The following is a 24,946-nucleotide window of genomic DNA, read 5'->3' as shown; positions in this document are numbered from 1 at the left end:
ATATTTATGAGAGCAGCATTAATTTAATGGTTTACTGAATCTGAGCAGGTTTATTGATTAAGTTTTGATCAACTCAATTTAAACTAACCTTTAAATTATCCTGATGACATCCTGATTTATTATAGAGAAATTCAGTCTCTAACTCAGTTACTTTTTGGAACAAGTAGTGAGTAACGATAACTAATTACTTTTTTAAAGTAACGTTCCCAAAAATGATAATTCCAGACATTGAGGTTTAAACAGGCATTAATGGACAAAGTATCAGAAGTTATCATTAACCTACGATGTTTCAGAGTCTACAATCCTAACATCGATGGTCTCCTCCACAACAATAGAACAACTTTATCCACATATCTTCTGCAGTTCTGATTAGATGTTGTTTAAATGCTCTGAGCAGGTGAAGCTGATTAAAGCTGACTCATGTTTTCATGGAGCGATGCAGCGGTTCATGAGAAAGAAATGGAGCTGCACAGACACAGTTAAGCAGGCACTGGGCGGCTTTGATTTAGGAGTCAGTGATGATTTGCATAGTTTTTTGGCAGTATAGACTGTGTTTGAAGCTTCCAGGACAAGAAGGGAGCAGGCGTTGCACCATAATAAGTGGTCCCCGAAACATTTCATCATAAGAAAATTTCCTTTTCCTCAAGGTTTCAACCCGATTCTGTCCATTTCCGCGTTCAATGGTAGATTTCGTTTTCATTGATCGATTTTGTGATTTCGTTAACGTGAATTTTATAGGGCCCTAGTGTAGTTGTTGTTACACTCAACCCCTCAACTGAGGGGTAACTGAGACTTGCTGCAGTGCATACAAGCTTGTGTCCTCTAACCATATCTGATTGGCCGGCAGCCCAGGAAGGCGATTCTCCGCATTTCTGATTGGTGAACATACAGTATATCTCACTCAAATAATGAAGACGGAAGACAAAACCTCAGCTTCTGAGGTCACGTTATAGCAGTAGTGAAAACCTTAATATCGATGCGATTAGGGTTAATCGTTCAGCTTTAATTTGGTCCATTAAATTATAGAATCGGTTACACAGCTCCATCAAATCCCTCTGGTCGGCATCGCGTCCCGTCACACAACAGACGCGTCACCGTCTGCGTCATCAGAGCGCCGCTACTCCTATCACAGATAGTGCTGGGTGTACACTGGAAAACCTGGAGTGGATTGCAGTGCTCTCCGCCCTCTCTGTCACGGAGTGAGCCGTGACGCTCACACTATAACCACAGTTAGTTACTGACCTCAGCATCTATGCAGGGAAAGGCCTACCAGCATATGGGGTTGTTGTTTAGCAGCTAACTCACCACCATGGTCACAGGAGCACTTCCATTTTCAGGAAACCAGAGGGACTAACCCAACTCATGTAAATAGGGGTGTTTGGTGGGCTGGTGTTGGGTCAAACCATTTGTACAGGGGTGTTTGTGTAATTTTTGTTTGTTATGGATTTTAAAAACATTTAAGGTGAATTAATTTACATGAAGTTATTCTGTATGATTGAGTAATTAAGGTTTGTTGTTTTGTGTGTTGCTTGTATGATTATTTAGTTTGTTATTGAGTTAATTGATTTTAGATGGGGTTTGGTTTGTCTGTGGGAGGAGTTACAGTTAGAGGCTGCCTATAAAGGAAGCACAGCCTCAGTTGCTAAAGGAGGACCCTGAGTGAGCAGACCTGTTAAAACTGATGGCAACAAACAGAGGGTAAAGACCATGTTCAGGATTTGCAAAAATATAGCCTGGCATCTCAATGCCCTTTTCTTTTTGTTTTGCTCAAGTTTTTGGTTTTCTGTTTTGGGGGTTTCACTGTAAATATATTGCACCTGACAAGGAAGAAAAATAAATAGAAAAAGCTTGAAACGTATTTCTACTCTCGAGTCTGTCTGTCCCCTCCGCTGCCGGTCTTCCTTACCACATTTGGTGTCAGAAGTGGGATGAAGGAGGTGGACTGAAGAAGGACAGGCAATAATAGAGAAAGAAAAAAAAAAAAAATGGAGACCAGGAAGAAAAGACCTGAAGAGAGCGCTGCTGAGGTGACAGTGGTCAGTGGGCAACCAACTGCAGGTGAAGCACTTAGTCACCTTGGAAAAATGTTTGAGTCTTTCATGGAGGTCCAGCGAGCCAGAGATGAGCGGATGGAGAAGGAGTCAACCAGACAAGCCAAACAGTTCCAGGTTCTCAACCACCAGGTGGTTCAGCTACAATTGGACTTGGAAGCGACCAGAGAGAGAGCAAGGACACCTCAACCACCTCCATCCCGCCCCACAACGCCAGAGCCGTCAGCAGTTAACCCCAGGGGTCGGGCCTACGAGCTAAAGATGGCCAAGCTTGAGGACTCTGACAATATTGAGCACTACTTGACCACTTATGAGCGCCTCGCAGGGGTGTATGAGTGGCCGAAGGAAGAGTGGGCCATTCACTTGATTCCGCTGCTGACAGGCAAAGCACGCAGTGCATTTGTGGCTATGGACCCAGACAGCACAACAGATTATGACCTGCTCAAAGAAGCTGTGCTGAAAAAGTACGAAATAAACTCAGAGACTTATCGCCTACAGTTCCGTGCCATGGAGACCAGCCCAACAGAGACACCACAAGAACTTTACATTCGCCTCAAAGACCTCTTCTGCAAATGGACCAGGTTCGAGCAGTGCACTAAAGAAGGCCTGATGGAGAAGATGGTGCTGGAACAGTATCTGCGTGTCCTCTATCCTGAATTAAAGATCTGGGTGAAAGAGCACAGTCCAGCGACAGCAGCAGAGGCAGCCAAGCTGGTGGAAAACTTTGTGGCGGCGCACAGGGGCCAAAGGACCTATCGCTACGCTGGGGTGATCGACAAGCAGGCCTGGGGTAAGTCTGATGGTGTTGGTAGGGATGGCTCTGATGCTAGATTTAGTCATAAAAGCAAAGCTCCACCCCCCTCCCTGAACAGGCCCAAACCCTTAGTCTGTTTTGAGTGTGGCAGGGAAGGTCACAAGAGTCCAGCTTGCCCTCTTCGAAAGTCAAAATATAGTAATCTCTGCTATGTGCCCAGCCCCTCCCCACCCCTAAAAATCTGCCAACTTAAAGATCCCATCATCACCATAGAACTTAATGGTAAACCAGTTACAGCCCTCATAGACACAGGATGTTCTCAGTCATTGGTTGAAGCAGAGATAATTTCTCCCAAGGAATGTAATTTTGGTGAAACTGTTGAAGTTTGCTGTGTGCATGGTGATAGGACAGAGTACGATACGGCAGATGTGTATGTGAGAGTTAGTGTCCAGACCTTTCTTCTAAGAGTGGGAGTGGTGCCAAAGTTACCCTATCCAGTGCTGTTAGGGCAAGACTTTCCCTTATTACCAGAGTTGGTGGGTAACACTGCTTGGTGTGGTGTAGTTACCAGAGCCCAAGCTAAAACAGAACAGCAATCACACCTCTCAGAATTGCCTTACTTTGAGGCTGATGTCCCAGTTGAGTCTAGACAGCCAAGGGAGACGCGCTGTGAGAGGCGCAGGAAGGATGTTGGTGAGATGGTAGAGCATGCTAACATGCAGCCAAACACTGATGCGACACACCCAGATATAACTGACATAGAGTTAGTGTTCAGTACAGACTTAGCAGAGGAACAACGTCAGGATGCCACACTTGTCCCTTGCTTTAAGAGAACTGCAGATAGTTCAGATAATTATTCTTTGCTGGGCAGGGATAAATATGTAGTGGAGAACAATCTTTTATATCGGAAGAGTGAAGAAGGTCTCCAACTGATTGTTCCTAAAAAGAATAGACATGAAGTTTTAGAACTTGGACACTCAATCCCATGGGCGGGCCATCTAGATTGCATGAAGACTTTACAAAGAATCAGCAAGAGGTTCCATTGGCCAGGCCTGTATGAGGATGTTAAAAACTTTTGCAAGTCTTGTCCCCAATGCCAGAAGACAGGTGGGAAAGCTCTTGCTCCAGCCCCTTTGATTCCCCTACCAGTTTTAGACACTTCATTTGAGAGAATTGGGGTGGACATAGTGGGTCCCTTGGAGAGGAGTAAGGCGGGGAATAGATTTATTTTGGTAATTTGTGATTATGCCACGAGATACCCAGAGACTTTCCCCTTACGTGACATAACGGCAAAACATGTTGCCACTGCTATGCTCCAGTTCTTTTCAAGAGTGGGTATTCCCCGGGAGGTGTTAACAGATCAAGGCCCAAACTTCATGAGTCGCACTCTCAGGCAGGTTTACAACCTCTTAGGTATCAAACGCATCAGAACGACCCCATACCACCCACAGACCGACGGACTTGTCGAAAGGTTCAATCAGACTCTGATCAGCATGCTCAAGAAGTTTGTTTCAGAGAATGCTAAAGACTGGGACCAGTGGTTGCCATACCTGATGTTTGCATACAGAGAAGTTCCGCAGGCATCCACAGGCTTCTCACCGTTTGAGCTCCTGTACGCACATCATGTTCGTGGGCCACTGGACGTCCTCAGAGAATCTTGGGAGGGAGAGATGCCGAACAAGATGGATGTCATCTCCTTTGTGATGAAGATGAGGGAGAAGCTCTCAACAGCAGCAGGACTGGCACAGCAGAACCTGCGGGAGGCCCAGAAGAAGCAGCAGTCTTGGTACGACCGTGCAGCCCGTTCCCGCACATTCCAGCCAGGTGATCGAGTGCTGCTGTTGCTGCCCAGCTCTGACAACAAATTACTTGCAAAATGGCAGGGTCCGTACGTCGTATCAAGGAAAATGGGGCCAGTGACTTATGAAATTGATATGCCTGATCGTCGGAAGCAGCACCAGGTGTTCCATGTCAACATGCTGAAGGTGTGGAATGAGAGACCGGAGCCTGCAGCCACATCAGTAGCAATGCTGATCCGGGCGGTCCAGGAAGAGGATGATTGCAGTGAGCAGTACCTGCCGGGCCAGGAAGGGAGGACGGAGCTAGACCTGAGTCACCTGCCAGATGCTCAGCGGAGTGAGCTTCACAACATCCTGCCTGATGATCTCTTCATGGAGCGGCCAGGAAGGACAACGCTGGTGGAGCACCGCGTTGTGCTGACGGACCGGGGGCCAGTTCGACAGCCATGCTACAGAGTTCCTGAACGTCTTCTTCCAATATTGAAGGGGGAACTCGACATGATGCAGGAGTTGGGGGTAATTGAGCCCTCAAGTAGTGAGTGGAGCAGTCCCATCATTCTGGTCCCAAAAAAGGATGGAGGCCTGCGCTTTTGCCTGGACTTCAGGATGGTCAACACCCAGGCAAAGTTTGACCCCTACCCCATGCCGAGGGTGGATGATCTGGTCGAGCGCCTCGGCAAAACAAAGTACCTGAGCACGCTGGACTTATGCAAAGGGTACTGGCAGGTGCCATTGGCGGAGGACAGTAAAGAGCTGACAGCTTTTAGGACACCATTTGGGCATTTCCAGTTCACTGTACTTCCTTTTGGATTGCATGGGGCACCCGCTACCTTCCAGCGGTTAATGGGCAGAGTCCTCGGGGGGACGGAGGGCTTTGCAGCTGCCTACTTGGATGATATTGTTGTGTACAGTACCAGCTGGGAGGAACATTTACGTCACCTGGGTCATATCCTGTCTTTGATAAAAGAGGCAGGCCTGACGATTCACCCCAATAAGTGCACCTTGGCAAAGGAAGAGACTTCTTACCTCGGCTACATATTGGGTCGGGGTGTCATCCGGCCTCAAGTGGGCAAGGTGGAAGCCATCATGTCTGCAGATCGACCTACCACCAAGAAGCAGGTACGCTCGTTTTTGGGGTTGGTGGGTTGGTATAGACGCTTCATCCCAAACTTTTCAGAAGTAGCGCTGGTACTGACTGAACTGACACGGAAGAAGCAGCCCAACAAGGTTATTTGGACTGAGGACTGTGAAACAGCCTTTTGGGCCCTAAAAAACTCTTTATGCCAGGAGCCGGTGCTGATCAGTCCCAACTTTGATGAGACATTTACACTTCAGACGGATGCATCAGAGCGAGGCTTGGGCGCTGTGCTGCTGCAGGTGAGCCATGGACAGCTACGCCCTGTGGCTTATATTAGTCGCAAACTCCTACCAAGGGAGTGTAACTACTCCACCATTGAGAAGGAGTGCCTGGCAATCAAGTGGTCCTTGGACTCTTTCAGGTATTACTTGATGGGTCGTAAGTTTGTGTTGGAAACGGACCACAAGGCACTGTCATGGTTGGGGCGTATGAGAGACACAAATGCACGTATAACCAGGTGGTTCTTGGCTATACAGCCTTTTGACTTTCAGGTGTTGTACCGTTCTGGGAAATTGAATTGCACTGCAGACTTTCTCTCCAGAGTGCCACAGGGGGCATCTCGAGAAGGGGGGGGAAATGTCACGGAGTGAGCCGTGACGCTCACACTATAACCACAGTTAGTTACTGACCTCAGCATCTATGCAGGGAAAGGCCTACCAGCATATGGGGTTGTTGTTTAGCAGCTAACTCACCACCATGGTCACAGGAGCACTTCCATTTTCAGGAAACCAGAGGGACTAACCCAACTCATGTAAATAGGGGTGTTTGGTGGGCTGGTGTTGGGTCAAACCATTTGTACAGGGGTGTTTATGTAATTTTTGTTTGTTATGGATTTTAAAAACATTTAAGGTGAATTAATTTACATGAAGTTATTCTGTATGATTGAGTAATTAAGGTTTGTTGTTTTGTGTGTTGCTTGTATGATTATTTAGTTTGTTATTGAGTTAATTGATTTTAGATGGGGTTTGGTTTGTCTGTGGGAGGAGTTACAGTTAGAGGCTGCCTATAAAGGAAGCACAGCCTCAGTTGCTAAAGGAGGACCCTGAGTGAGCAGACCTGTTAAAACTGATGGCAACAAACAGAGGGTAAAGACCATGTTCAGGATTTGCAAAAATATAGCCTGGCATCTCAATGCCCTTTTCTTTTTGTTTTGCTCAAGTTTTTGGTTTTCTGTTTTGGGGGTTTCACTGTAAATATATTGCACCTGACAAGGAAGAAAAATAAATAGAAAAAGCTTGAAACGTATTTCTACTCTCGAGTCTGTCTGTCCCCTCCGCTGCCGGTCATCCTTACCACACTCTCAATAAACTGGACTCTAAATCTCACATAACAGTTGAACAGCTGACTGTGCTTTCCCTGTGAAATAAACTTGGATTAATAAATGACCACATCCTGGATAAGGGGATAGACATTCTCTGTCTTACAGAGACATGGCAGCAACCTGGGACATTCTCATCCCTCAATGAGGCCTGCCTACCCGGATACCACTACCTCAATAAGGCTCATACAACTAGCCGGGATGGGGTCCTAGCTGTTCTACTTTGCAGCAACATTGATATATCCCTTGTGTCTGTTTTTTTTTTTTACCTCATCTGCAAATGCTGTCATAGGTCAACACTAAAAGAAGTGCAATCATGTTTTGTTATTGCAATTAAATAAATGAATTTTATTTTATTACATAATTGTGACCATCACCAGCCCTCTCTAAGGAAGGGCAAGAAACATTTTATTTAATGGAGGATATAAAAAGAGAGGGCAGTATTACACCTAGGTGAGGGGGTGGTGGGGGAGGCGGAGGAGGAAGGGAACAGGGAGGAGAGACTCAAGGCAGGAAATGGAAAGGGTGGGGAAGATTTGGTTATTTTAAAGTAAGACGTGTGCTTATTGTGTTGTGTAATCAAGCCAGTCTGGTGATAAGTGTGAAGCTTGGGTATAATGGTGGTGGCAGTGGACAGAGGGAAGGAGTGAGTGGTAATACCTAAAGCAGGTATTTGGGATCAACGTGTCTCAGGTTAAGCACAGTACGAGTTTTATCCCACAGCCCAAGGCATGCCAGTGCATCGTAGACCAATGTATGTGCAAAAACCACTACTGCAAACCCAGGCGCCTTCCTGGGCCGGAAGATGCAGCCAGGCCAGCAGAAAGAGTGGGGGCCAAGGAGCCCCAGGCCACCCCTTCACGGCCGAGCAGCCCCCCAAACCCCCAAGGACGCCCCCCATCCCGCACAGCCCTAGCCGGTGGGAGGACAGCAGCCCAGGCCCCGCCACTCACTGGACAGCGCAAGCCGTGGGGCAATGCCCCCCACTGGCACGTGAGCAACCGCCGGCCACCACTGTGGAAGGAGGCACTCCAACAGCACACATCTGGTGTGGAATAGCAAGAATTCCGGGTTGTACTCGGACCCCTCGCCATCACGTCTCTGCAGAAGAAGACCCTCCGCTGCATCTCAGCACTTTTCAACAACTCACTAATTTTACAATTTAATTACACTATTTCTACCTTGGTTTTTCTGTTTGCATGTTGTTTCCTTTGTATTTAATGAAATTGTTTCTCTAACAGTTGGTTAAATCAACATATTTATACTGTATATAATGCACATGCAGAATGATGTGAAACAATAATCAGTAAAATTAGCCATAAACACATTTTTTAGAACTAAATATAAGGTCATGCTGTGAACAGAAAGAAAGAAAGCCGAGCCAGATAATTCTAAACTTTATAATATAATACAATCATAACCTTTAATCATAAATATGACTCTTCTCAAAATAACAACTTTTGATATCTCTGTCACACATTACCTCAATGTCACCATCAGTGAACTTTTCTTTTATTTGTAAAATATTCACTGGACATTTTTCTGGTGGCGTGTGCAGTGGTTGTTGTTATTATTATTGTATGAGGACAACATTACTGCACATCATTGTTGTCCTGTTGCAGTTTCTTTATACCAAGAATCTGAAATTAGTGGTGACTCAAGTCAATCACTTTTATTATGCATTATAACAATCTGTCCTTGAAACAATCAAATAATTCTTCCTTAAGTCTCTAAATAAGTGAAACAATGAAAAACATCTCCCAGAAAATAAAATTACAGAACATTAAATAATAATTTAATATACACTTAATAAGTGCATCCCACGGTCTCATGTTGAGCTTTATTATGTCTGTTGTCTGTGGAACTGATGGGTCTAGACCAGATGATGGAAACTGGATCAGCTCATGGTTTTAATGTCCAGGGAGGGGCGTGTCCACTGTGCATTGGATGTTCATCAAAAGCGAAACTGAAAGAGATGGAGATAATATAGTCAGATGGACACACACACACACACACACACACACACACACACACACACACACACACGGCTGATGCGCATTTATTTTTTGTGGTACTTCCGTGTCTCTCTTAACAACCTGCATTGGATTAAGTGCGTGTGTGTGTGTGTGTGTGTGAGAGATAACGCAAGGAGGAGATGGATGTAGACACACACGCACACACACACACACACACACACACACACACACACACACACACACACACACACACACACACACACACACACACACACACACAGGCACACAATATTTATAATAAAATATACTCAATGAGTAAAATAAAAAAAAAAATGAAACAATATTAATACAAAAAATACACAAAATGACAACTGATACACATAATGATGAATTCAAAAAACACACCCTACAGAAAAATACAACATAAATATGAAAATGGCTCAAAATACACAAAACTAAATATTTATACAAAAAATACACAAAACTAAATATTTACACAAAAAATACACAAAATGACTCCTGAATCACACTACAATGGCACCAAAAACAATAATTATACAAAAAATGCACAAAAACACAACAGAAAGATACAAAAATACAGGAAATTACAGGAAAATACACCAAACAAAAAAATATAAAAGTGAGTAAAAAAACAAAACAAAAAAACAAACACATTTATCATGCACATGTCCCATAGAATTAAACCAGGAACATTGCACCCACATTTTGCACCCCCATTTATACGCCTTATGCTCCCATATGAATGCATACTTCCGATGGGCACTGTACTAGTAATCAAAAATATACAAAAGGTGATTTAGCTAAATAAGAGTTGTAGTATGACCAAATAAAGACCATACCATAGACATTTTGAATATTCAATATTTATTGTGTTGGTGGTTGCACTTTGTTGACGGTCCCTGCGCAACGTCTCAGTGTCAGCTGCTCATAGGAAACAATGGGATATTCTTGCTGAAATGATCAATAATTGTATTGAAGATCAGCTTGTTGCAGCTTGTAGCTCATTGGCTATCTCATAACGGTTAGAATGAGACAGTAGTGTATTAATTAGGAAACGCACCTACAATTATCCAATGGGTTTAAACTGTTTACTAATGTTGATGTCAAATGTATTAAGCAATGGAGTGCAGTTGGGGAATATGTCACAACAGAATTACCTAACTTTAAATTAAAAAATGGCAGTAAATTTTTTTTTTTTTTTAAATATTGTAGTTAATATTTTGCAAATTTTAGGGACTTTTATATCAAATATATATATAGTAATTTTTCACGAACCAAAACTTAAGTGGTGTAATTAAATGTTTTTAGGCTTGAAGAAAATAGTGTATTTTGCCGTATTGTACTATTTAGAGTGTTCCAGATTGCTTAATTTGTGTGTTAAAATTAAAAAAAATTATCTGGGTGACGACCCCCCCAGACCCCCTTATAATGAGTTTTGTTGTCACCTTTTTCAAGTCGTTGGTGTTTGCATGTGTCATAGTTGGCACACAACATCCAGAAGTGCACATCAATTTATTTTTAAAAGGTGTAAACATTAAATGTGCAGTATAAAAATGCAATTACATTTACAAACCCAATATTAAAACAAAACAGTCAAATGTGCCTACAAAAGTATAGAATAACAAAAAGTAATAAAATTGTACACAAGTTAACAAAGTGCATTGTCTGCAGTGGCACCAAATATTTCCCCATGTGCACAACTTTAGAGGAAAAAAACCAACAACAATTAAACATGATACATATGCAATAAAAATTAGGTTAAGTAATAAAGACAAAAAAGTGAAACATTGGATTTAACTACAAATGCTACATTGGCTCGAGCAGTGGCGTTTTCGAGACTTGGTTTGTGCACAACCGGTGATCAGGTCTTCCATATCTTCCTGTGCACTATTGAAGAAATCTTCTTTGTGATCCTGAGTAAAAAAGGGAACAAAAAGAAATATAATTTAGTTATACAGTAGATGCAGCCTGCACGAGCTGCTCCCTCACTGAGACACAGGTGGGAGAGGTGCACATTTGGCTCAGCTGAGGGGGCCCAGTCAGGGAATTTGCGACAGCAAATTGCCACTGAAACTTGTCATATTTGGGCTCTTTGTGTCAAATTTGTTGGCCCTCGGGGGGCCCCAGGCAGCTGCCTGCCTTGCCTAATGGCAAGCTATGCCTCTGCCTCCGAGGGCTCTCTTTTCTGTTTCGGGTGTCTTGATGCTGGAGCTGGTGGTTCCTGATTGGCGGTTCGCAGCTCAACTGGTCTGGAACACTCGGATGGACTGATCAATGGTTCGCGAGATGACGTTGTTGTAATTTGCATTATATAAATAGAGTTGAGTTGAGTTCAGCATTAGATTTAGCACAATTTAAGACAAATCTGTCATTTTCTCTCCGAAACATTTGCTACATTTTACCTACTCTCTTTACATGGATAAATATGATGAAAATATGTGATATTCTTTAGAAAAACATGTAAGGGAAGGTATAATCCAAGTTAAGGGTAAATACAGGAAATTAATTCTGTGATTTCTATCCATTTTCCATGATCACTGAAAATGAGAGGCCCCTATGTAAAGTCTGACTAGATATTAACAAATATGACTTAAATTTCAAATGCAATACCGACACAAACATAGCTTTACATGTACAGATACATCTGAATCCTAATTCATACCAAAAAAGCTAAAAAGAGTAATAAAATAGAACAGTTTTGAATAGATATTGAAAACATTGGTTTTGCATTTGTATTTAAGCATCATACTGAATATCAGGAAAAGGCCCTCAGTCATCATATAGATATTCTTAAATAGTAGGTAAAGATTCAAGTATAATTCTTAAGAATAAAATAATGGCAAATGGCTACAAAAATACACAGACAAGCAAAAACAAAAAAGTAACTCAAAGAAAAATAAGAAAATATATTAAAGTGGGACCCAGTGCTTACAACATTAAATGGCTGATGTATTTTAGGGAAATACAATTTACCCCTTTTTAAAAGTGTCTGTTTTCTTTTATATGCTACACATTTGTTCCAGACTGTGGTGGAGCTGTCTTCTCTCATCTGCCAATTTTCTCTGAACTTCTCCATGTCTTCAGTTTCGTTTGTTCTGTACAGTTCCATTTCTTTTTTTTTTTGCACTTTTACATTTGTGGTGTAATTCAAATATAATGGATGTAAAATGACTGATATCAAGTCTGCTTATTGTAAACTTACAATCTCCCAGCAAGGAATTAAAATGGATACTTTTTAAAAGTTAGCAGCTGTTCATATTTACAATGATGTCATGTATATCTATCTATCTATCTATCTATCTATCTATCTATCTATCTATCTATCTATCTATCTATCTATCTATCTATCTATCTACCTATAAAAGCAAGAATGTTCTGTGTGCGCGCGTGTGTGTGTGGAGAGGTGTGTGTTCAAACTGAAAATTTGTCAATGGCTTCCAAATACCACGAGTGCTGTGCATGCGTTATTTTAGAGTCATTTGGTGTTGAAAAACATTAATTTTAGGATTACGTCACTCTCGGTACTCCCGGTTCAGGGTTCATGACGTCACTGTGTCGCAGTTTGTTTGAATTTAAAAAAAAAGGTCAATATTAAAAACGTTCTACTGCTAAAAGTTATTTAAGTTGTTATTTCATGGTTATTTAAAATGATTCCTGTGATCCCAAACTTCCTTTAAATCGCGGGTCACGGACTCTACTTTCTGCTATCGTTAGTGTCTCAAACACGGGAGCTCTCTGAATAGATCATTTGAAACCGTCAGCCACTGGTGATTCTTTTGCAGACAATTTTCCCATTGTTTAAACCATATAACTGTCCGTGTAATTGCTCACTAACGTGCTGTTTCACGAGAGTCGGTAATGAAGTCAACCCATTCAATACTCCATCTGGAAAACCGTAGATTCTCTGTGGTGCCGCGCATGGAAGCCAAGCTCTGACCACTCGGTTCAAAGGTAAACAATGATTTTTGTTTAAAAAAAGAAAAAAAGACAGCTGAATTGTAGATAATGCTCTATAATTTACTCACTCACTCATGTAGTTTGGAACTTTGCATTTTGTTTTGCGAAGTTTTGTTACTTCTGATTGACGCTACAATGGCTGTAGAGTTTGGTTATCAGTGTCTCAAACATTTCACGGGAACACGCACACGCACACGCGCCCTCACCACACATAAGGTATTTATAATAAAAATATACTAAATGAGTAAAATGAAACAAAAAACTGAACAATATTTATACAAAAAGTACACAAAACGACATCAGAAATGCACAAAAATATACAAAATGACTCTAAAAAACATACATTACAGAAAAATACACCAAAAATATGAAAATGACTAAAAATACACAAAACAAAATATCTATACACAAAATGACAACAGAAAAGCACAAAACTGCATTAAAAAAATGCACAAAATGACTCCAGAATCACACTACAATGGCAACAAAAAAACAATATGGCAAAGGAAAACGCCCAACGCGTGAGACTTGAGAGAAAAAGAAAACTGACCCAGAAGTACCACGATGTGATCAAAATTGGGAGCCGTAATCTCAAAACAAAATGAAAATAAATGTTTTGCAACATTTTTAAATAGCTTTCAGCAGTACAAAACGTTTTTAATATTTACCTTCTTTTGTGGAGTCTTCTTCTACTGAATATTAATTAGAGGTGTTGGGGTGCTGCTGTGGGTTGCTCTGCTGGCTCGCCTGGGCGCTTTGGCTTTTTCCCTGGGGAGCACCTTCTCCTAAGATGTCGCTGGTGCAGTGGGCCGAGTCGGGCCCCCTCCGGGGCTCGCTTGGGGGACCGCGTGGGCGGCGTCGGGGGAGGTGCTGTGGGGCCTTGCCCTTGCTGGGTCCTAACCTGGGGTCATGCTCGGTGGGCGTGTGGGGGCACGACCTGTGGTTCCTGGCCTGGCGGATCCACGTTGGGAGTGGTTGGTCTGCTGGCTGAGTGCGCCGGGCCCCCGTGGGCGACGTGCCACGGCATGGGTGAGTCTTTGGGATAGGCGTCTTGAGGCACGCTCTCCTGCCGTCTGCTTAGGAACTGGCCGCAGCTCGGTGTGGCGCCGCACTGCCTTGGGCAGGGTGGGAATGGTGACCTGGGGCCCGCTGTCCTTCATGCTGTGCTGGCGTCGGGGGGGTGTCTCGGGTCGGTGTGTGGGTAATTGGGGGTGGCCTCTGTGTGTGTGGGGGTGGCTTTGCTGGTGACATTGGTGTGGGGCGGTGGCACCTGGCTGGAGGTGCTTGGATTCGCCGGTCCTTGGCTGGCATGGTGGCAATCTCTCTTGTCGGGGGAGCGGGGGCCACCTTACTGTGGAGGGTGTTGTATCCTGGTGCCATGCGGGCAAGTGCTGGCCCTGGTGCGGGCGCGGGCTTCTTTCCTGCTCGGCCACTCCCTGTTGTGGTGGGGCGGGCCACTCGCCCCCTGGACCACTGGGGAATGTGGCTGGGGCCCGGCTGCGACTTGGGGGTGGGGTGTGCAGCCGTGCTTCGTGGAGCCAGCATTGTTCAGGGGATGCCGCGGGATGGGTCTCCGGCTGTGCTGCTCGGCGCGTCCCTGTGGCCGGATCGTGAGCTGGGAGGCTTCACCCGGGAGCTCGTCTCTGAGGGTTTCCAATCTGGGGGGGGGGCTCTTTGGGTCCGGCGGGCTTGGCCGGCTATCTGGGCCGGTTCTGGCGGGGTAGGTGGCCTGGGGCTTTTTGGCCTCCGCTCTTTCTGCTGGCCTGGCTGCATCTTCGGGCCCTGGGCGGCGCTTGAGTTTGCAGTAGTGGTTTTTGCACATACATTGGTCTACAATGCACTGGCATGCCTTGGGCTGTGGGATAAAACTGGTACTGGGCTTAACTTTTGACACGTTGATCCCAAATACCTGTTTTAGGTATTACCACTTACTCCTTCTCTCTGTCCACAGCCACCACCATTATACCTAATCCTCACACTTGTCACCAGACTGGCTTGATTACACAACACAACAAGCACAATATGCACAACTACAACTTATCTCCTTACTCTCACTCTAAAATAATCAACCCCACCCTTTCCATTTCCTACCTTGAGTCTTTCCTTCCTTTTCAGTTCCACCTCCCCCACCCCCTCATCCCCTCAACTAGGTGTAACACTGCCCTCTCTTTCTATATCCTCCATAAAATAAAATGTTTCTTACCCTTCCTTATGGAGGGCTGGTGATGGTCACAATTATGCAATAAAATAAATTCATTTATTTAATTGCAATAACAAAACATGCATTGCTGTCTTAAAAAGATTAAATTTTTTGTAGTGTTGACCTTTGACAGCATGTGCAGACAAAGAAAAAAAAAATATTAGAGGTTGTAAATGAACAGATTGGTGCACTAGCGCCCCCTCACACTGAGGTCAAAAGCTGAATAGGTTTCATATCTGGATAAACATGAATGTGCTGTCCAGGCTAAATAAAATTTAAATAAATGTTTTGCAACACCAAATAAGTCCAAAATAATGCATGCACACACTCAACCTATGTGAAAGCAGTCAAAAAAGTTTCAGCACACACGCATGCACACATGCACGCACACACGCAGAACTTCCTTGATTTATTAGAGCAATGATTTCCAACAACAACAATGACAGCAGTGAGTTGCATGACTTTTGTTTGCCTACTAATTTAAAAAACCAGGAGGAACTGTAGATTTTTCAACTCTCAATTTAGCTTTTTTTTGCTACACAATCATATGCATCAAGTGTCATTTGTATTCTGTTTGCTTTTTAGATTCTCACGATGCAGTTTTACGCTTCAACTCAGCACCCACAAAAAATTATGAGAGAGACGTGGGGAGCAAAACCACCATCCGCCTCATGAACTCGCTGGTAAGACTGAATAGTACATAATGATGAAGAGTTATATACAGATACAGTGGTAGAGCAAAGTACATACAGATCTATATATTAGTGCTGGCTCTACAATTGTAAACCATCACTAGTCACAATATGAGTTGATGATAATTTTGTTGTTGAAATCAATGTATCATGATGCAATGAAGAGCAATAATACTTTCAACCAGATGCCTGTTTCTCTCCATTTATTGAGCTTAAATGTAGTAGCTTTGGTTACATTTGGTTACATCAGATTGATTTTTTGTGGTGTGTATGTTGCATTCACAGCCTGATGCAGCTGTTATTTTGTTCAGCAAAGGTTTTTCATTTGTGATAAATTAAGGCTTCTTCTTTTTTCCTCAATATTGTGATTGCGATTTAATATGCGATTCATTTTTCAAGGTCCTCTTGTCATGTATTTTTCAATGAACACAAGCAATACATCAATCTGTTTCATAATAAACAATTTCAGATTTATTTAAACTTTAAATAAATATAAAATATACATTTTAAAGCACAGATTACAACACTTTCATGAAACATGTAAACATGTGGACTGCACTTCCTAAACACTCTTTGAACTTAACAGGACAGTACAAGACAGGACAAGAAAAAAACAATAATAATAAAGAATTAAATGAAATTGCAACCTTTGCGATTAGAAAATCACGTTTTATGTTGTTGCAATAATTTTGCAAATGCAATTAATCGTTCAGCTCTTGAGTGTATGTTGCATTCACAGCCTGATGCAGCTGTTCTTTTGTTTAGCAAAGGTTTTACATACAGTAAGGCTTCTGCTGCAGGTTGTGCTCTGTATAGCCCTGGTTCACTTCTAACACTGATGTGTTTCAGGCTAGTTAAAGATGCAGTCCACAATGTTGACAGCTAGCAAGATCTCCTCTAAGCTCTATCTCATTTTTTCCATCAAGGTTCCGTCCAATGCCACACCCCACAAGCTTGAATGCATATCTGATATTAAAATAACAAATCAGGGCAGGATGAGACATGAAGGCATTTGATTGGTTCTTTCCACTGACAGATAATGGTTAGAGTTTTTACAGGATTCCAGTTACTACAGAGGTCTGATTCTTTTTGTTCTTTTTTTTTATATATACAAAATGTATTGCCTACTCTCAGGATAGAAGCAACATTTCACCCAGTAATAAGCATTTCTTAACAGGATTGCAGTCTCTACCTTTCATGTTTGAGAGTTTTAGGAAGGATAGTGTGTCGTGTCACAAGCAGCAGATCACAATGTTCAGAATGTTGCCGTGGCAAAGAACTGATTTTATATGATTTTATAGTCTTATATGATTTTATAGTCTCTTATGTAAACATTTTATTTGCTTTTTAACCAAAATGAATTAGAACAACTTTTTGAAGCAAATTATGCTCATAATTGACCCATTTAATCTCCATGGAAACCACATATTGGATTACATCATGTTAAAGGAAAAGGTCCATGAGTCTGTCGTGTGGAGGTATATTTTCTTTATTAATTGATCAGTTGATTAGCTGCTGTTAAGAGTAAGGATAACCAAAGAACATACTGTTTTTAACTCTACGGTGTCTGATATAATTTCTGTTGCATTGCAGCTGGCGCACTATGGTCACATCTGCATCATTACAACATGGTTGTAATGATGCAGATCAATTCAATTAAATTCAATTCAATTCAACTTTATTTATTTATTTATTTTTAAATATATATATATGTATAAATATATATATATGTATAAATATATATAGCGCAAAATACAACAAAGTAATCTGAAAGCACTGAACAAAATATAAAGTCCATCGTGAAAAAGAAAGAACCCAACAAGATCCATATGAGCAAGCATTTAGCAACAGTGGGAAGAAACAACTCCCTCTTTTTTAAAGGAAAAAATCTCCAGCGGAACCAGGTTCAGAGGTGACAGCCTTCGACTGGTTGGGGTTAGTGAGCAGAAGGGCAAACAGAACAGGATAGAAGCATAGTCCATCCGAGTGTCCCAGACTCACATTTAATTGTTCAGGTGATTATTAATTGATGAATAATTCAGCCTTGCCTTCGCTTTACAAGTCAGACTTGTCATAGTCTCATGGACATTCTTGCTGTGAGTTTTGGACACAGGTCACTCTAAATGATAAACAAATGCACTAGCAAGCACATTGTGCACAGTGTGATGCATACATGGCTCAATGGCGTGGCACCAAAAAATTCTTTCCAACTGCATTTCTTTTAGTTAAAAAAAGGTTTAAATGCATAAAAAGATACCAAATATGTAGTAATTTAGTATATATGCACTTCACATAAAATATTACTTCTGTAATTTATTCTGTTATTCAAAGTGTCAAAATATCATGTGGTGCGACTCTCTGGCCATGACTGCCATTTTGAAAAATTCTTGAAAATTACTCTAAATCTATTCAAATGTATGTTCTGCCATATTTTAGTTACATTATAGTCCTGTTCACAGTATTTCTATTTCCATCATAATGTCAATGCAAACCATGCAGTGAAATCCTTTTACTTCATCGACCCATCAACCCCAGGCAGCGGTCACCTGAACTCTAACCAAAAAAAACAACCAAAACGTTTTTTTTTATTCATAATACATACAAAAGATAGATTTTGTGATGTTTTTGTGCTGAGCACACTTTGTAAATATGTTATAAGCAGGTCTATCTCCAAGATAAGAGAACATATTTTTGCTTAAGTGCTTGTGTTTGTTAGAACATTTTCTAACTTGTCAGATTAGAAGTGAGCTCTCCCACCCCGGTGGCTGGCAGTTCTTTTGTCGAATCATATCAAATCACATTTCCAACTTCAACTTGTTTTCCCTTTACAGGTATTGACGCAACCTAAATTTTCATTTCCGACTAACTCTATCTTCAAGAATGTAACTCTGGTGGCCTTCGACCCTCCACCTTACAATAGAGACCTACACAAGGTATGTATCATACAAAGTATCCAATACCATCATTCACAATACATTGGTCACTGGGCCAGGTGAACTGGTTCTCACGGGGAGTGAGGGTTGGAGCCTCATGAACAAGGGAGGCATATGCAGAAAAGAGTGGCACATGCCAAAGTTGGGTGTATCAAGAGTGACATGTGAGTGCTAAAGTGTGTGCTTTGCACCATCTTTGTGTTGGCAAGTTTCTATTGTAATTTATGCTTTTGTTAACACGTAGTGGTGATGCCGGAAAACTGCAAATTAAATCGAAATGGAGTCATTTGCACATTAGTGACAAATGACTGTGTAAAATCTCCCATTTCAAACATTAAAACAATAAAATTATACCTAAGCAAGCATAACTTGTGTGAAACATGTGGATGCACACACAGATATCATACACATAGATGCCTCTTCGCCCGTTAAGTAAAGTTGCCCAAGGACTAGGGATGTAACGATTCACTCAACTCCCGATACGATTTGATTCACGATACTGGGTTCACGATACGATTCTCTCACGATTTATTTTACAAAATGGGACTGTAGACAAATTTTTTTTTTGGGAAAAAAAACTAGAAAATGCTGTACTATTTTCCTTTTATTTTTCATTGTCAAAATAATTCCTTGATAAACAATTCAAAACAATGCAATTTAACTAAAAATAAATCTTGAATGAAATAAATAAAGGAATAATACAAATGAAAATGAAGCCTATTAATTTAAATTCTGGTTCTATAATAAACAATGCAAAACTGCATAATAGTTCTTTTTCTTTTACAAGTGCAACTGAAAATGTATTTTGTGCCTTAACAATTGGACTTTAAAAAAAAAAAAAAAACCGTGATTGCACTGATTTACGTCATATTTGTTTGGACCAGCAGAGGGCGCTGGTAACACAGTGGTCGGTTGGCATGCAGATAACTTGCAGTGAAGAAGAGATGCTATGCTAGCAGACAGAGCTAATAAAAAACATGACTTTTACAGATATTCAAGTAATATTACAGATATTCTTTCGGTGCTTAAGGGGTAATGAATCATTTATTAACTTATTTAAGAGTAGAAGGCAGCCAGAAAGAAAGTATTAGCAGACTCCGCCCGCCGCCTACACTTGTGGATAGCGCCCTCTGCTGGTTAAAAAAAGTACTGCGATTCTATTTTCAGAAAATCGATATCAACCGTGATGAATGATTGAATCGATTTTTAACTGCCTTACAATTAATCGTTTCATACCTACCAAGGACACAATGACAAATACCACTAGGGTGACTGCCACCTCACTGTGGCAGCTGGAATTCTCAGTGGTCTCCCATCCAACTACTAACCAGGCCCAGACCTGCTTAGCTTCCGAGATCTAACGGGATCGGGCAATGACAGGCTGGTATGGCCACATTAGGTCTGATAGCTTTGTTAGCACGGGCAGGTAGCGAGTTAGCTTTATCCACTCTGCTGTTTTGAAACTGTGACACAGTTGTAACGTTATCATGTCTACAGAGTTTATTAACCTCAATGTTTACTTGTATTCCTCACACTGTAGTCTCCAGTTCAGTAATCTTTTGGAGAGGACTGCTGTATTCTGCTGTAGAAAGAGCCATTCTTCTGCTAGCTATCTTGCTACTACAAAAATATACAAGAAGGCTTCGAAAAACATACATTACAGAAAAATAGACCAAACGACAACAAAAATATGAAAATGACTCAAAATACACAAAACTAAATATTTACACAAAAAATACACAAAATGACTCCAGAATCACACTACAATGGGCTAACTGTTATTTATTTGCAATGCGTATTATAATCATGTTTTTTTGAAAAATAAATTATTCCTTTTCGAAATACCAAATAAATACTTTTAATTGTACAAATGTATGTTTTGTATCAGATTCTACTGTTGTTTCTTGTGGTGTGGATGGTGATGACAAAAAAGGTGGTGTAGGAAAAAGTCTTCGGGACAAATGACTTGTACATAATATGCAGTTCATTAATACAATCAATGTCCTGGACAACTAACAAAAAATGTGACTTGCCGAGAGCATGCTGGCCGGATCGTTGCATAACTCTGAACCCGAAAGAGAAAAGCAAAACTCTGAACTGCTCGGGGAAAGCCAAGGCGTATATATCTTTGGGGTATGTCTTTAACATTAGCTCATCACCATATAAGAAGTCAACTCAGTTCTGGTTTGATGTAAAGGAAAAAAGAGGCACAGTAATACACAGACTTGTGGAAAACAAGTATTACATCTGGAATCATTCTATGTCTTCCCAGGCCTCAAAATCACAAGTAACTAGTTGGATAAACATTCCACATGCCTGTTTTCCATCTTTACCATACTGCACCAAAATTCCTGTGGAATTAGTCATGGTGTTATTGCTTAAAAAGGGCCTCTTGTTTAACCTACAGTTTACTCATATGCATTATGCCTGGAGTCAATTCTTTATTCAAAAAAGGACTATAAACCTTTAATATCACATGTTAAATGCTTTAATACACATCACTACCTATAGTAAACCGCCGAATTGGTACAAACTTTATTTATCAATTCATCATGAGCTAGTCTCATAGAATTTAACCAGGGAAATTGCACACTCTATTTTACGTTGCTCCTGCAAATATACCCCTGTATAACACTACAGAGTACAAAGTATATACACCTCTTTGTACATCCAACCTTCAAACACATGCTCATCTGGCCATAATTGACAACTCTACTTAAGCTCACCATGAATACATACTTTCGACGGGCACTGTACTAGTAAAAAAAAAATGTCAAAATCACAAAATTCAACCCCCTACTGTTTTCCTTCCCTCTGTCTCTGTTTATTCACTCAGTGGTATGCTGCTCCTGAATTCAATGTGTTTGATCCATATGTCAAGCACCGCAAGCTACATCCTGAGCAGCCCTCCTACATCCTCCATCCCAGTTACATATGGCAAGTGTGGGATTTGGTTCAGAGCAACTTTGAGGTGAACATCCAACCACATCCTACTTCAACTGGCTTCATGGGTGAGTACATGCATGAACATATACCTCCTTACATAGAGCACACAGTGCTTCTGCAGCAACCGTCTTATCTTTCTATTTGATTGACACGGTTGTGGTCATGGTTCTGATATGGTACAGGTGAGTTGTCACGATACCAAAATGAGTAATCACGATACTATACCAGACCAAGTATCATGGTTCCAGGTAATGCCGCGATACTAAAGCCTTTTTTTATTACTATTTCTATGAACTGCAATGTATTTGTACAAGTTAGAAATACTTATTAATTACAGTGCATACGGAAAGTTTTCACAGTGCTTCGCTTTTCCCACATTTCATCATGTTACAGCCTTATTCCAAAAATGATTCAATTCATTTTTCCCTCAAAATTCTACACAAAATACCCCTTGACAACATGAAAAACATTTTTTTTTAAATGTTTGCAAATTTATTAGAAATAAAGAATGAAAATATAACATGTACATAAGTATTCACAGCCTTTGCTCAGTACTTTGGTATGGCACCTTTGGCAGCAATTACGGCCTCAAGTCTTTTGGAATATAAAGCCACAAGCTTGGCACACCTATCTGTGGCCACTTTGGCCCATTCCTCTTTACAGAACCTCTCGAGCTCCATCAGGTTGGATGGGGAGCGTCGGTGCACAGCCATTTTCAGATCCCTCCAGAGATGTTCAATGGGATTCAAGTCTGGGCTGTGGCTGGGCCACTCTAGGACATTTACAGAGTTGTCCTGATGCCGCTCCTTCGATATCTTGGCTGTGTGTTTAGGGTTGTTGTCCTGTTGAAAGATAAACCGTCGCCCCAGTCTGAGGTCAAGAGCGCTCTGGACCAGGTTTTCTTTCAGGATGTTTCTATACATTACTTCATTCATTTTTCCCTTAATCTTGACTAGTCTACTGGTTCCTGCTGCTGAAAAACATCCCCACAGCATGATGCTGCCACCACCATGCTTCACTGTAGGAATGGTATTGGCCAGGTGATGAGCGGTGCCTGGTGTCCACCAAACATAACGCTTGGCATTCACGCCAAATAGTTCAATCTTTGTCTCATCAGACCAGAGAATTTTGTTTCTCATGGTCTGAGAGTCTTTCAGGTGCCTTTTGGCAAACTCCAGGCAGGCTGCCATGTGCCTTTTATTAAGGAGTGGCTTCCGTCTGCCCACTCTACCATACAGGCCTAATTGGTGGAGTGCTGCAGCGATGGTCGTCCTGCTTGAAGGTTCTCCTCTCTCCACAGAGGAACCCTGGAGCTCTGTCAGAGTGACCATCGGGTTGTTAGTCACCTCCCTCACTAAAGCCCTTCTTCCCTGATGACTCAGTTTAGAGGGACGGCCAGCTCTAGGAAGAGTCCTGGTGGTTCCAAATTTCTTCCATTTATGGATGATGGAGGCCACTGTGCTCATTGGGACCTTTAAAGCAGCAGAATTTTTTCTGTACCCTTCCCCAGACCTGTGCCTTGAGACAATCCTGTCTCGGAGGTCTACAGACAATTCCTTCGACTTCATGCTTGTTTTGTGGTCCTGACATACATTGTTAACTGTGGGACAGGTGTGTGCCTTTCCAAATCATGTATAATCAACTGAATTTACCACAGGTGGACTCCAATTAGGCTGTAGAAACATCTCAAGGATGATCAGTGGAAACAGAATGCACCGCAGCTCAATTTTGAGCTTGATCTCAAAGGCTGTGAATACTTATGTACAAATGATTTCTTCGTTTTTTATTTTTAATAAATTTGCAAAAAATCTCAAACAAACATTTTTAATTTGTCATTATGGGGTATTATGTGTAGAATTTTAAGAAAAAAAGTGAATTTAATCCCTTTTGGAATAAGGCTGTAACATGATGAAATGTGGGAAAAGCGAAGCGCTATGAATACTTTCCGTATGCACTGTACTTATAGTGTTGTTTGGTGCATGAACAAAAGCGAATAAGCAATAAAAATCGAATAAATGAAGATAGAATTTATATGGTTGAAATAAAAAAAAAAAAATCATTCAGTTTCCTTTGCACATCAATTTATGTTTAACTAATATAAATAATCAACTTAGGATAACGAATCCACTCTTTTAAACAAAAAAAAAAAAAAAACATGTTGACAATTTGACAATAATGCTTCTTCTCCAACATAATAAATCATGGAGGATAAAATACAATAAATAGGAACTGATTCCCTGAGGAAACTATATTTGTATGCATTTTCTGGGTGACATCACTGGTGTTTTATTAGTTTGGATGTGATCCCTCCTTTGTGTGTGTATAAATTGTAAATATTGTTGGTACATTGTAAATATCTCTGTAAATAAAATAAATAAATAAATAAAAAAAGATCCCTCGGAGTCCGTGCTGAAAAAAACAAACAAAAAAAGTGTTCTATCCTTTGGCTCCATTACCTTGGTGGCAGAGCCTGCAGAGTGGATCTCCTATTGCTTTACCGTCTCTGCCTCATTTAAAACCAAAATAGTTCCAAATGGGACTTTTGGAGTTTGGTTTTTTGAGCAAAATTAGTGATGCCACTGGCGACGACGCCGGCATGGCAGACTCGCCGCTCGGGCCGGTGCTTCTGCCATGTGTTGTTCCGTGTTAATGATGGTAAGCCGTGCGCGAGTCCAGGCGAGAGAGAACTTTAGCTTGTTGTTTGTTTTGAAGCAAGTTTCTATCGAAGCTGTCTTCATGGAGTTCGTTCTGCCGGCAGAAACACACGAACAGCCATTCAGCTAACAGACAGGCGGACCCAGCGTGCAGAAACAGCCTATCATATCCCCGGACGTCACCAGTAACAGGTAAACAGCCAATCATTCAGCAGCTGTGGCGTTTGGTTGCAGAAGTTTGGTGTGTTTTCAAGTGAATAGCGTGCAGTAAGCTTAGACTGTGCAGTGAGAAGCCAGGTTGAGAGTAGAGGCAGCCACTATGTAGCAGAAACTGGCACCGGTAGTTGTGTAATCCATGGTTGTATCGTCGTGTAGAATATCTACTATAGTAGGAACCGTTACAATTTGGCACCGGGGGGTACTACAAACACACAGACATGCACAAACTGGGGTGGTGTTTAGCTCAGTGGGTTGAGCGCCCGCCCCATGAATGGGGGCTGTATTTCC

At 41.6% G+C, this 24,946-nt stretch overlaps 1 protein-coding gene and 1 pseudogene across 3 annotated transcripts in view; one reads left to right on the top strand and one right to left on the bottom strand.

Annotated features, from left to right (window-relative positions):
- The window catches only part of LOC114455454 (beta-galactoside alpha-2,6-sialyltransferase 2-like), a 75,807-nt gene that overhangs the window by 27,613 nt on the left and 23,248 nt on the right, over positions 1 to 24,946 (top strand). For 2 of the 3 annotated variants that reach the window (XM_028436699.1, XM_028436698.1), the window contains exons 4-6: positions 15,800 to 15,897; positions 18,738 to 18,839; positions 21,676 to 21,850. In XM_028436699.1, coding sequence (XP_028292500.1) covers positions 15,800 to 15,897; positions 18,738 to 18,839; positions 21,676 to 21,850 — 375 coding nt within the window. The remainder of the gene's footprint in view (positions 1 to 15,799; positions 15,898 to 18,737; positions 18,840 to 21,675; positions 21,851 to 24,946) is intronic. The other variant, XM_028436700.1, reaches the window with a different exon arrangement.
- LOC114455768 (uncharacterized) lies at positions 20,120 to 20,237 on the bottom strand (annotated as a pseudogene).

Source organism: Gouania willdenowi, chromosome 21 (genome assembly GCF_900634775.1).
Source record: "Gouania willdenowi chromosome 21, fGouWil2.1, whole genome shotgun sequence".
Taxonomy (NCBI): domain Eukaryota; kingdom Metazoa; phylum Chordata; class Actinopteri; order Blenniiformes; family Gobiesocidae; genus Gouania; species Gouania willdenowi.
The sequence above is the reverse complement of the archived record's forward strand: the minus strand, read 5'-3'. Positions and strand labels throughout refer to the sequence as shown.